This window comes from Astatotilapia calliptera, chromosome 16 (assembly GCF_964374335.1).
Source record: "Astatotilapia calliptera chromosome 16, fAstCal68.1, whole genome shotgun sequence".
Classification (NCBI taxonomy): Eukaryota; Metazoa; Chordata; class Actinopteri; order Cichliformes; family Cichlidae; genus Astatotilapia; species Astatotilapia calliptera.
Window position 1 is genome coordinate 17,735,127 of NC_137437.1, and position 14,092 is coordinate 17,749,218.

A 14,092-nucleotide genomic window follows, 5' to 3' on the forward strand; every position below is an offset into this window, starting at 1 on the left:
TTTTGAAGCATTTTGTGTATATTCAGTGAATCTGTCCATCACCTGCCACCCTGAAATGAGAATGAAAACAGGAAACACTCTACAGATCAGTTTATAAGCACTAGCAATTGTGCCTTTTTTGTATTTCTAGACTTACTGCAGGCTCACGGATGGCTTTTCACTTTCCATACTCACCCAATGCAAAGAGAACAGCCTCCTTTTAATTTAAATCCTTCATGCAGATCAAATAACACTGATGTGTTTGTGCAGCTGACTGTGACACAAGGCACTGGGACTGTCCACAGAATGCAAAACCAAACAAAGAGGCTGGATAAATATTTAACTACCTTAAAGACACTAAGTGAAGCTTCACTTGGAAGCTTTACACATGAATGGTCTCTGGCTGATCACTGATAAGGTAGTGCCAAGAAATCAACTCACATTCATCACACTTCTCTTGGTTTTACTGCATCATCTAAATTGAGGAGGAAAATTCCAATAATGTCAGCTAATAATAATATAATAATTTGTATATATTTTTTTATTTTATGATCTCCCAGAGGTGAATTACCTAAGCATTCTACCTAAGAAGCTTTCACTATTTTCTGTTTACTGGAGGATAAAATCTAAATACATTATTCCTGCTTTGTAAAACAATTATCCAACACAAATGATACTTAAACCCTTGTGCAGCACCATGTTTTCTTGACAACAGGACACAGTGGTGTATACTAACCTGAAAATGTCGCCCAGTGTTTTATTCAGATTTCATGTGAGCCCCTCTGCCTGGTTTTTGGGTCCTGTGCCACCCAATTAAGGAAAATCCTGAATGCACCCCTGAAAAGAAAACTGTAGATCATTGGTTAAATGATCACCATGCAATATTTGTTTGTGCAGACCTGCCATAACTGTGGGGGACTAGTCCAACCGGAATAGTATGGTGAGGGGAGTTTTGTTCTTCCGGTGTTCTTTGTCGTGTGCTGGCGTACGCATTAAAGTTTTACAGCGGACTAACATCGAGAGTGATTATTGGCTCGTTGCATCACACGAGAGTGCTACAAAAACCAAAAAACCCCACTCTTTTCTCAGGCAGTGCAGACAGCAAGGATTTTGTTCCTCCCTGTGATCGCCGTTGTTTTGATGTACATTTAAAGCCATGTGTGTTTCCGTCGGTTACGCCGTTTAAAAGGCTCAACAGAAAGCTGCATCCTTAATTCATCTCATGTGTGAAAGGTTTTATTTCCACCACCCGCCCACCCCTTCCCCCCTCTATCTCCCCTCTGTGTGTCACTGTCGGTATTAGTGATGGTAAATTTGATTCTTTTTACTGAATCGGGTTTTAATGAGTCACTCACCAAAGTGAATCGCATTTTTGAGTCATTTGATTCACTGAGTCAGTTGACCAGAGAGTGCAAAAAATGTACATTTTCACTCAAACTTAATTTGTTTCTCTTTTCATGTAAATCCTACTGCTAAGACGAATGATTCTAAAAGAAAACAACTATTTTATAGAGCAAAAAAGAGCAAAAACATTTCTAAAATTAAGCAATTTCCTATCAAAATTGCTTAATAAACATTTATTTTGTTTATTTTTATTTTATTAGTATTTTCCTTAAATGTGTTAAGTATATATTTTCTCATCTAAATGTCCACTGAGCTGTGAGCCAGGGGACGGTAATGCGCCTTAACATTGGTTGCCAACCAAGAAGAAGAAGAAGCTGTGAGCCAGGAGGGAGGGGGTTAGTGAGTGAGTGAGTGAGTGATTCGTCGCTCTATGATTCAGCACAGGAGGGAGGGGGTGAGCGTGTGCTGAGTGATTCGCTTACGCTTACGATTCAGCACAATAAGGGAGGGGGTGAGTAGCTCAAATGTGCTGTTAGCATGTTAGCAGAGCGATGCTACTGTGAACCGAGGAGCTATTGTCTTGATGTGAGCTTCTATTCAGGGTTTTTTCTTCCAGTTCAGAGCAGAAATTATTTTGTTAAGATACTGGATGTTGTGTTTTTCTCCACAATTTTAATTATAAGCTAGATACATTGCTGCTAACAGCAACAGGGATGAGTCAGTGAGTCAGTTGAGTTTGTGAATCATGATTCATGAGTCAGTAAAGTGATTCTCGAGTATTGAACGATTCGTTCATGATTCGCGCATCACTAGTCCGTATCCAGCCATTTTCAGCCCGGGTCCTTCTTTCTGTCTGCAAGACTCCCAAGAGAATCATCGGTCCTCTAACATTTTTGGGCTGTGGACTTTTTTCTCCCGGAAGTTGGAATGTGTAAATATTATGATTAGTGGACAGCAATGATTAGCGGATGGATGGAGCTGCTTCCTTTTTTGGCAGCTTCTGCCACAACATACCGTCCATATGTGACTCTGCGCTACTACGTGTCTTTCTCGTGATCGTGTCTCTTCTATGTGCTGATATAGAAGGTATTTTGTAGTGACTAGGCTACAATGAACTGAATTTGAATGTTATATTTGTCCACTGCAGCACCTTATTTTAATTTTGACGCTTCGGAGATTTGGCGTACAAGACATATGGCGTCAATGTGCGCTGCAGGGTCTTATTATGTTTTTTTTTTTTAATCAAACTTTGTGGTTCATCAAACTGAATGGTTGTGTATCATCATTTATTATCTACGCCCCCAACCTCGCTCTCTCACACACATACACACACAAAAGAATTCATTAAATTTTTATCTGAATGCTTTTTACAGCTCTCCAGGTGACTGGTGGAAGTGTGACAGTGGAACAAGGAGGTACTGCTATCTTATCGTGTTATGTCACTGGTACCAATGATGACCTGACACAGATTACCTGGCAGAGGAAGACGAGAGAAAAACCTCACAATGACAATTTCCTCACTATCCTACCCAGAGAGGGAGTGCAGTTTGTCAATGGAGGTGATGATCGATTTAAATATATCGGGAATTTTAATGACAAAAATGGAACTCTCCAGTTATCCAATGTTGCCCTGAAGGATGAAGGCAGATACACGTGCATCTTCACGTTGTTTCCCAGTGGAAATCAGAAGATTGAGATAACTCTAAACTTGCTTGGTATAAAAAAACATAAAACAAAACTTTATTTCAAATATTGTGGGTGTTTGTTTGTGAGACAGACATTTTACCATGTTGCTCGCATGTTGACTAATTGTGTGCTGTAACTCTCCTAGTGCCTCCTTTCACAAACATCAAGGACAATCTTCCCACTTTGGGCACTGAAGAGGTTTTATTTGCTACCTGCACGGCTGCTGGCTCGAAGCCTCCTGCAGAGGTGAGGTGGCTCACTGGTGCTTTGGGAGACAAAGTGAGGACGACAACAAATTCCACCCAGTATGACAACGATACAACTACCACTGTCAGCTCGTTGTTTGGTGTTCCTACGAGAGAGATTAACGGTCACCAGGTCCAGTGTGTCATCAGTGGTGGCTCACTGTCTACAGACAGAAGTCTCTCCTTCACTATACAGATCTACTGTGAGTATTAGCTGATGATGTAGTTTAATATTTGTCTTCTTTTTTTTATACTGTTGACTTAACAATTTTGATTATTAAATCAAATATTAAAAGTACACATGCACACCCAGGATTAACTGATTAAACTGCAACTGCAAAGCAATACTATATAACTTAATTACTTGCTACCAGTTGATCTGTGTTATCTACTCATGCAACAGAAATAGCTTCATCAATTATGGATAAAATAAAAGTAATAGCTGCACTTTTTTAAAACTATACCCTGCATCTTTGTTTTGAACAAAAGCAGACATAAACCCTCAAAACTTCATACTTTCAGGTAACCTTAAGTGTTAAGAGTTGACATGGTTTTGCTTTTTTTTCTTTGTTCATGAGTTAATTTGTTGATTTTTGTTTTTCCCAGTATGGATACCAGCTTTATCCTTGTTCTCATGCTACTGTCATTCACTCATGTTGTCACAATAGCTGGATAAAGATTTTGCAAATGATGAGACGAGTAATGGAACCTGATCTGTGTCCTGAGACAGAACCACCCAGTTCAGTTGAAATGCAGAAAACTCAATAAAGTTGTGCATCAGTGTGTGTACCAGCACGGCTTTGGTAGGGGAAAAGTAGAATTGAAACTATGTCTGTTTAATCAAAGTTCAACTGTGTTTTTTTTTAACTTACTAGCAGTTGTGCAATGCACTATTTACATTGGTCATGTGAAATATAGGTTTGCACTATATATTTGCTCTCGGTAAGAGTGCAGATGTTCAGGTTAAAAATTAACTGTCAGCAGCTAAAGGCAAGTGACACGACACCATGGTGCACAGACTAGCTTAAACCTGTTTGTAAAGCTTGACAATGACTTCATTTGTTTCAGATCTGTCCAGTGAAGCAAAAATACTAGAGGCTGTTTTCAAAGTTAAAGCATGTGCTTCCAGTTGTGTGGGTTCTTTTTTTAAATGACACGGTTCATCTGTGGTGTTCTATTTCTGGTTGAAATCCCCATAAAGGCCATGCTTTTAAACAGAGCACCAACATGCTTGAATGTGTATGACAGGATCTCTCCTTGAAACTACATGAAAAGTACCCAAAATGCATTTCTTTGCTTGTTTGTTTTTTACATATTAACACAGGTCTTTCATTCTTTCTTTTTTTGCAGTTTCTCCCACAGAAGTGAACATTAGCGTGATTTCAGAGGACTCGTTCGAGTGTGTGACAGAAGCCAAACCAAATGCAAACTTTATCTGGAGCAGGTAAAGTAGTTTGAATATTGGTTTCAGTTGAAATATTCATTTCATTTCACGGGAGTGGTAATATTAAAGGCACTGAGTCTTCTATAGTGCTTGTCTACTCTCCTAGAGCACTCAAAGCGCTTTATACACACCCATTCACATAAACACTTTCTTCTATGCTTTTAAAGTACTCACTAACTAACATTCACACATATTCATACTCCAATGGATGCAACTTTTTAGTATCTGGCCAGTATCTTCCCCAAGCATGCTTGGCACGCAGACTGGGGGAGCCAAGGATCAAACCACCAACCTTCCATTCAGTAGATGACCATCTCTTCCTCCTGAGCTACAGCCACCCCCCAGGAAAGGGTGTTATCACCAAGCACATGTCAGTAAAGATGGTTTTAGAGTGTTTAGAGTGAATTTTGGACAATAAGCTGCAAACTATAATATCAGATGAAAGTTCAGTGTGAGCACTTTAGGCATATAAGCTGCAATCTGATTAAAATGTTTGTCTTGGATTGCAGAGGTAAGCAGGAGACAAAGAGGAGAGACATTATCTGAAGTTCTATGTACAAGTCGATCAATGTGTTCACCAAACAAGACAGTTGACTGTGAGCACACAATATCCTCATAGTTCCACTGGTTTTGCTGTTTTTAAGCAGGCCTGTGGTTAACCCTCTTGAGGCAGGCGTTGCCGATTTGCAACAGTTAAAAACTAACAACCTGATTACCCCACATACATATTTTATAAAGTTTTTTTTACTCAGAAGTACCACTGCAGGACTTGGTTGTGCATTAGCAACAAAAACTTAATTTGAGCCTGAGAGGGTTAAAACTAGCTGCACAGGCTGAAGTGACCTCATTTTAGTTTTAAAGAAACATGAAGGATGCTTCCAAAAATCTGACCTGCATAGATCCATCCACTCAATGTCGACCATAATTTATAAAACTGCCACCATTAACGTAGATGTTTAGCTTTTAGCACAACTCACATTTTTCTGCCTTCTCTGTACATTTCACGTTCAGGTCTCGTTCATGTTTTTCCAGATCTGGCCAGTCTTTGCTGGAGTCTGCTGTCAAAGTAGATGGTGCAAAGCTACAACTGCTGAGCCTGACCTCTGATCTGAATGGCCTTTATCAGTGTGAAGCATCTAACACATATGGAAGTAAACGTGGTCAGCTCTACGTGCATGTGGCATCAGGTGAGGTCAGCTTGGATTTAGCCGTGCAGTTTGTCCAAATCTTTCTGGATTTGTTTCTGACTTTTGGATTTTAGCTTTTGTGGATGTTGCATCATTCTGATTGGGGCTGGGCCATATCATACCGTTCACGGTAATGCCAGTATAATGTTAGGCAACGATAAGAAAATGAAATATTGCGATAGAATATGGTTAAAACAAAGGCAGTGCCTTTGTTTTAACACGTTAACACGTTAGCGCCGTCCAGCCCCTCGCACGCAAATATTCACACCAGCAGTTGTCACCTTCTCACCGAGCTACTTGCCGATAGTCTTGTAATCCATTACAGCAGATCTACATTCTTGTCCATGATGTCCTTTGATAGCTCTTTGGTCTTTCCCATGGTGCAGAGTTGGAAAAGAAGGAACCAATTCTGTGGTTTCTTCAGTTCAGGTCAGAAGTATCTGTGATTAATTGATTGGTTTAATCTGTCTGTCAGTCCGTTGAAACCAGAATTCTGGCTATTTGTTCTGGACTTTAGGTTGATATGTTGTCTCATTAAAATGAAACTACCATAAAAATTAGAAACAGTTCATTTCTTTCTGCTTTTCCCCAACTGTATCAGACAGCTTTCTCACACCTTTCCCATCTTCTCTTCCTTTATCTTCACCCAAGACTAGAAAAGTTTTTGCCAGAACATTTTTGACCAACAGTACCAGAAGTGATCATTGTTAACCTGCCCTCAACCTACACGAGCTACATGTTTGATTTGTGTATGGTATATGTTTAAGTATTGTCTGAGTCATCTCAATATATGAAACATAAAACATAAATGCCAGATAATGTAATTCTCATTATATCCTTCATTCTTGTGTCCCTGCAGGATCGTGCTCTGCTGCATGGGCCTTACTTGGTGTTTTGATTTTCCTGAGCATCGTTGGGGCTGCAGTATGGTACTTTTATAAACATGAAGATCAAAGGTACTTCATACATTAACTTGCATGTTTCCAAAATGTAGAATAATATTTAGTAGATCTGACTTTAAAGCATGTGGACCTACTGTCCAAACTGAAGTATAGACTCTTTAATTCAAAGGGGTTGACCAAACAATGTTTTTATTTTTACTTTCGTTTTTTTTTTTTTAAATACACAGTTTCTATTTTGAGGTGTTTGAATTTAAATGGACACTTTATTTAAAAGCTGTGTGGAATGCTTCTTTAGTTTTTCTTAAATTAAAGAGGAAAGTAGTATGGAAGTGTGGATAAATGAGCTCTTGACGGTAGTTAGTCAGGCCATACTTATGCTGCAAAATCAAAGCAATCTTATCAGAGAGAGTGCAAATCTTAGGAATGGCCTAATTGGCAGTTTTGATACTTTCTGTGGGGGGAAAAAGTGCACTAGTTAGCGTGTTACAATAGACAATAGCTCCTCGTTTGCCATTGGCCTTTGTTTCACGTATTTGGATATCTGACTTTTAACATTGGGTTACTCATTCACTTGATTGTTTTATTTCAGCGCTATTGCAGTGGTGTTGGAGGGATTTTTAATTAATGTCCCCAAAATTCCAGGCATAGGTTTGCACTTTTTTGGCAGCGTGTCCCAACAAATGAATCAGCTGGTGACAGTGCAGCGCAGCAAGAACAACGTCAGACAGAGGTCAGTAACTGTTAATTTGTTGAAATATGCAGTTTTTTCACTCAAAGTTTAATTTCTCTCTCTGAATATTTTGACGCTAATGACTTTATTTAATGTAAAAATCTTTGTTTTGCAGTTATGGTAGATATATTAGTAGTTTTAGTTTTAAACAAGTCATTTTATTAAATCTGCTCTTCTTAAAAAATGAGTGTGTGTGTTGAATATGATAGAAGTTTAAATGGTCTTTTTAAAATATGCAGATACACTGACGGTCTTTGCATGTTCAGCTAAAATTAAAACCATTTTAAACAAATGTTCTGAACTGTCTACCACAGCAATCTCCCTGACAGCTGTGGAAGCAAAGGATGGACTATATCTGTACTGAAGCTCTCAAGTTCTCAAGTCAGCTGGTAAATGAACAGATGGAGAACCGGTGGACATACTTGGTGTTCGTTTATCTCTCTGCCCCCTTTTTGTTTATCATCTCTTAGTTTTTAATGAAGTTTAGTTATAGCTTTCTTGTCACTACCACAGCATTTAGGGTGTACATACCAGCTCTGGCTAATATGAATGGCAGTTTTTCTGTGACTGTTCACAGAAGATAACTGTTCTTTCTGTTCTTCATCTCCTGATAACACAAGCCGTTAAGCTACTGAGGATAACAACCCACAGGGCTTCTGTTTAAAACAATGTTATCAGTGTTATCAGTAGACCACAGAGACCATAAGGTTCAGACAGTACAAACAGTCAAGCGAAGCACACCGTCTGAATACCTTGTAATTCCAACCAGTAAGATTACCACATAGTATATAATACTTGAGTAATACAGCCCCACCCTTGTTTGTACATGGGGGTGAAAGCAGATGTTTTGCTCGGATAACCTAACGTAAAGCAACATACAAGGAAATTTGAAAGAGGAAAAAAAATCTTTAAAAAGGTTAGAATGAGACTTTTTTTTTACTGTGTTGAATCATAGGGTTTTTGTTTATTTTTTTTAAATTAATTTTAATAAAATTAAAGGTCTTCACCCTGCTGAAATCTTTTCCTTTAACTGTAAAAAGTAACACGTTGCAGCATTTTCCAGGAGAGTGCAGCTTTCCTGGAAAACGAAAGCTACACTTTCGTTTTCCAGGAAAACTGGAAAATTTGGTTTCTCTCATCAGTCATTAATCGTAATCGGTGTATTTACTAAGATTGGATGCTGCAGTCTTTGTGATCTGTCTCATGTTTCCTGTTTTACTTTGACAGTCCCTGTCCTATGTAAATGTTTTCAGTTTTGCTTCCCCTTCGTCTTGTAACGCTTCATTACTCCCAGCTGTGCACTCCTCCTTTGTCTCGTTCCCTCATTACACCTCTGTGTATTTAAGCCCTGTGTTTTCCTTGTTCTGTGTCGTGTTGTACCCTCACTGTGCTGTGTTTTCGTCTCTCTGTTTCTGGTAGCATTCTAGTTCTCTGTTCGCAGTTTTGTTTCCCAGTTCCCCAGTTTTTCTAGTTAGTGCTTCGTGCTTTGAGTTTCTAGTTTTAGTTTCCTTGAATTCATATTCAAGTTTCCAAGGTTCAGTCTCCAAGTCCAGCATTTGAGTCCTACATCCTGCTGCACACAGCACACCTTGACAACGTATTGTTATTAGTTTGCCCTTTGATGTTATCTTTCTGTTTTCCTTATCTTCACTTCCTGTCATAATGCGCAGTGTGAGGAATGATTTAATAAAGGAACTGATAAGCAAAAGTAAACAGTTAAATTCAGGCACAGATCCAAAGTAAGCATAGGGTAATTGATACAGAAGTAAAAGCAAAGATTTGTCCAGGTGTGATCTCCCTTCATGAATCACCACCTTATCACGGTGAAGGGGTTTGCGTGTCCTTCTGATCCCAGGAGCTTTGTTGTCGAGGACAGTTTGGTCCTGGTAGGGTCTCCCTAGGTAAATTGGTCATGGGTAAAGGGCCAGACCAAGTGTGATTCAAAAGAGTTTGATGATGAGAAGTTACTTGACAGAATCTTGGTTACCAGGGCCCCTTCATAAAGCCAGGCTTAGTCAAGGGGCTTTTTATTAAAAACCTATTATTCATGGGTCCTGGCTGACCCCAGTTACTCCAGTGAACCCATCACCTGCTGGAGGGGCCATAGTGGTCCAGTGTTATGTGAATCGGGTGCTAAAACTGGTTTGTGATATATGGTGATAATCAAGTGTTCCTTTTTGAGCAGTGTACTTTGTTGGCTATCATACATAATGAGATGGAAAGGTTTTCTAAAATATCCACTCAGGCAAAACAAGCTTTGTTAATGATTCATAACTCCAGCTGCTGTAGGTGGAGAGCAGTGACCAGTCTATAAAGTCACACTTCATACATGGATTTATGAAATTTATTGCTAATTAACAAACATTCATTGTTTTATGATTAAAATTTTTTCCCCACCACATTGGTCACCAGAGATGGGCAGTAAGGCGTTACAAGTAACGCCTTACTGTAATCTGATTACTTTTTCAGGTAACGAGTAAAGTAAGGGATTACCATTGCAAAAACGGTAATTAGATTACCGTTACTTTCCTGTAGGAACGCTGCGTTACTGCGTTACTAAAACCGTGATTTTTTTTTTTTTTGTGTGTGAGACTGTCTCATGAAAGTGACGTAAGCGAGTGCTACATTCGTGACAACAGCTGTGTGCAGATCAACAACGGATCATATATCGAGTGCGGGAGAGAGTATGAGCATGCAGCGTTTAAAGCATGGAAGTACTGACCTTATTTTGAGTTTGATTCCATAAAAAGTGACAAAAACATTAGTGTCCGTTGTGCGTGGGAAGAAAACTTCTTTTTACAGTGGAAAAAAACCCCCTAAACCTCCAAGCAAGCACCGAGTGCGCTACCACGTAATGGGAAACTCACAGAGAAACTCGCGGATTCTGCGGTACACCTGCACCAGGGCAAACCTCCGCCTACCCCACTCCTGCTTTACAGGTGAAAATAGAGCAACAGGACCGCTAGTCTTTGATTTTATTTATTTTCTGCTGTGTTTTACTTGCATCTATTTGAAAGAGTGAGTGTAAACACAAAAAATATATATTTTATGTGCTGGAATGTGCAGAAAATAAGTTTAAATGTTAAACTAATTTATTCAAGTCAGAGAATGTTGCATATAGTTAAATTTTTTGCTTGATGCATAAAGTTAAAAGATTAAAACTAATAAAACACGTTTTAAAAAGAGACTTTTCTATTTGATTACATTTTGTATGATGGATTATGCAGAAAAAGTAGAATTAGGCTGAAAGATCTATCACTTTATCACCTACTCAGGTTGTAAATCGTGTTTTTAAAAAGTAACTAAGTAATTAATTACTTTTGAAAATAAGTAATCAGTAAAGTAATATGATTACTTTTTTGGGGAATTAATTGGTAATTAGTTACTGATTACTTTTTTCAAGTAACTTGACCAACACTGTTGGTCACTGACTGAAATATTATGTGATAGATTAGAAGGTGGGCATTTTGTTAGTGTGATGTCAAGTTTACATTTTTTTTTTAATGATTTTCCATGTTTTCATGTGTTAAGTGCATATTCTAAATTATTATCATTAAATTCTGAGGTTTTTTTGGTTTTTTTAAATGTTCTAGTCTTGTTGAGTCACAGTTTCCATTGTCTCAGTGGTCATGATGGTACTTATGTGAATGTTTGAGTATAAAACTTACAATGTTTACAGTTTTAAACCAGTCAAGCAGACATGTCAGCACTGCAGCTATTAATAATAGCTATTAAAACAATACCTCTTTTTATACTAGAAATGTATTCTGGTACTGCCTTAAGTTTTTGTTTTGGCTGCTTCACTTTTGTAAAAGGTTAATTAGCATATTTAACAGCTGTTTATAAACAAGCTTCTAAAGTCATGTCAATGAAACCCTCTGTTTTGTGTTGAATTCATTTGTGAACTACGAGTATACAAACTTAAGACAGAAAGCAAAGTCAGCAAAAACAGAATTTATGAAATGTGCAGTGTCAAAGGTCACATTATACTTTCATGTTTTCGCAGATCTGTTGATTTGCTGTTTGCAGTTCAGGAAAACTTGAGGGGTTTACTTACATTTAATGTAAATGACTCTGAATTGGATGGTGGCTGGTTGGAGGGCATACTGTATGTATTATTACATGTTGCCTACCTTCAGTACCGGAAGGGGGCCACAGCAGCATGTTGTTTTATTTTTATTTTAGGATAGAAACTGTTGACTCATTTTGTCTGGATCTTGTTGCTGAATTTGCGTTTAGATTTAATAATGGATGTAAAGATATTTTTCGCCTTTTGCATAGCTGAGTATGGTAAATTCAGTTACATACATTTTAATTCTTGTTAGCATTAGCAACACTTGCGTGTGTATTTTAACTCTACACTTTATATTATTTATCAAGTTTTTGTTCTTTTCTTTAAACCTAACAATGAAGACATGACACTTTCTGTTTTCTAAACCTTTTGAAAAAGTAAGATCAGTAAAACTGTTTTAATTTTTAATGTATATCCATGCACTGCACATGCTAACAGTGGTTCTCAAGCTGTGGAACATGGACCAGGTATTGAAGCATCATGAGAAAAAAAGTTTTTGATTGTTTTTTGTTGTTTTTGTAAAGGTTATTAAAAAACAAGAGCCTGTTGCTCTTATTGTCAACTTTTAACTAAAATTCATCTTGTATCTTTTTGATTTGTTAATGACTGTTTAATTACTTGACTAATTACAAACTCCTTGGTGTGGGCAAAAAAACCATTTTTTTAAAATTATTTATTTTTGCATTTGTAATTTTGGCATGTCAGAAAGTTTGAGAACCAATGTGTTAAAGCAGAAAACTATTTATCACCATTAATTATTATTATATTTTAATACCAAATAGCCTATACTGGTGCCTCAAATGGCTGAAGAAGTTTTACATTTATTTCATTTTTTGTGTGTGTTGTTTTGCTCTTTTTGTAGTTTTAGATCTGTTGCAGTGTTTGATCAATGACTGTAGAAAACATGGACGACGCGATAGCTCCCCAAAAATGAAGCCAAAACGTCTCTGTCGCCCCCTGGTGTCTGGCTGAAGTGTAGGTCATAAACCTCGCCTCCTCCATGTTAGTGGATATGATTCTTTCTTTTGTTATCAATAGTTCTCATCGCGTTGATTCATGTCTAAGGGGTCTCCTTTCCCATAAGTCTGATTCTAATTACTAACGGGGCGATGTTAAATTGGGGTGTAACGTCATCATAGCAGCTTTGACTGAGAGCTGCAGTCACGGGGAAACTTGCGTATCTCTGTTCAGGAATAGCAGATCGAGCATAGGCTCTGAGAGGAGGGCCAGCGTTTACGTTACAAAACCACGACCGACTGTTTTAACCTGACAGCCTGAGGTGTTCTTCAGTAAACTGGACAACCCGACAGAAGGATCCGAGGCCCTGCTGCACTTTTTCAGTAAGTTAAACGTGTTTGTAAGATCATCCGTAACTACCGTCCTTAGCTAGGTCCTGAGACCTAGCTAAAATGAGCACGCGGCTGTCGGGGAAACGTGTTTTTAAAGTTCGTTTAGCTAATCCGTGCAGATGAATGAATTTACCCTGACTAAAGAAATCAAGAGAAACGTCCCGAGTTGCTCAGTCACTAATTGCCGTTACTGTACTTTTATTACAAGTATTATACTGTAAAAGCAACAGGTTGCACTCTGCTTCAGCTCAGAGCTGCAGAGCTGATTATTAAATATATTCAAACAGCAGCATGTTTTCAGTCTCTTGCCACATCTTTAAAGACAGTAACACCAATTTATTTTTTTTAAAGCTTGTACTTCAGTAACTCCTCATTAATAAGTAACTATGGATTGAACCGTAGAACTGAAAAAAAAATGTAAGAGAAGAGCTTCAGATCCTGGGTGTGTGAGGACAGAGAAGGATCAGCTTTATTTGGGATTTGAAAGATAAACTTCATATTTCAGTTTGTGATGATTCTGTTCTCGTTGTGATTACAGGAGCTGCCCTCAGATTTGGACCTCAGCACCAACCAGTGAGAGCAGACAGATCATCCATCATGTTCACATGTTAGCTGCAAAATGAACTGATGAAAACAGTACAAAGGTTAAAGTACCACATGTGCTGTCAGTGAAAGCTGCAGCTGTTTTATTGACAAAGTTAAAGACAAAAAGTCAAAAGGACTAATCACCCATGTAACTGTGTCACTATATATCAGCATTAACAGGACCTCAGCTTGGTTTTTCAGCGAGCTGCTGATCTCAGACCTGCACAGCTTCTGTTTTAAACACTTGATGTACTCAGCTGCATGAAGAGCACAGCTGATTTTCTCTGACACAATTAAATAAAACCTGATGAAGCTCAAAGGTCATCACTTGTATGTCAAACTACAAACTTGTGATCTGGAATTCCTTTACAGTTTTTTGCACATTAAAAAAAACGAGTATTTATAACATTACACAAACCAAAGGTCTCCATCACAGTGTTCATGAAATGCTGGGTTTATCCATCTCCTGGGGTCGGCCTGCGGTGGAGCTCTGAAGATTTCCCTGTGAGGGAGCTGCTGGTGAAGATCATGAGTCCTGCTTGATCAGTGCAATGAGCTTCAGTGTTCCT

At 38.3% G+C, this 14,092-nt stretch overlaps 1 protein-coding gene across 16 annotated transcripts; it reads left to right on the forward strand.

Moving 5' to 3' along the window:
* The first annotated feature begins 1,851 nt into the window (after positions 1-1,851).
* Positions 1,852-13,870, forward strand: LOC113007416 (nectin-3-like). 16 transcript variants are annotated; one of them, XR_013902253.1, is made up of 10 exons: positions 1,852-2,409; positions 2,697-3,038; positions 3,155-3,457; positions 4,605-4,698; positions 5,710-5,885; positions 6,745-6,841; positions 7,377-7,517; positions 7,832-7,906; positions 12,452-12,591; positions 12,781-12,917. XR_013902253.1 is itself a non-coding variant. In XM_080290697.1 (9 exons), the coding sequence occupies exons 1-9, from the start codon at positions 2,292-2,294 to the stop codon at positions 13,559-13,561; spliced, it is 1,431 nt and encodes a 476-aa protein (XP_080146823.1). In that variant the 5' UTR covers positions 1,852-2,291; the 3' UTR covers positions 13,562-13,870. The 16 variants fall into 16 exon arrangements, 12 of the variants coding, with proteins under 12 accessions (XP_080146823.1, XP_080146824.1, XP_080146825.1 ...); XR_013902254.1 differs by lacking the exons at positions 12,452-12,591; positions 12,781-12,917 and adding an exon at positions 13,477-13,870 and having other exon boundaries at positions 7,430-7,517; XR_003269906.2 differs by lacking the exons at positions 12,452-12,591; positions 12,781-12,917 and adding an exon at positions 13,477-13,870 and having other exon boundaries at positions 5,731-5,885; positions 7,430-7,517.
* Positions 13,871-14,092: the final 222 nt, after the last annotated feature.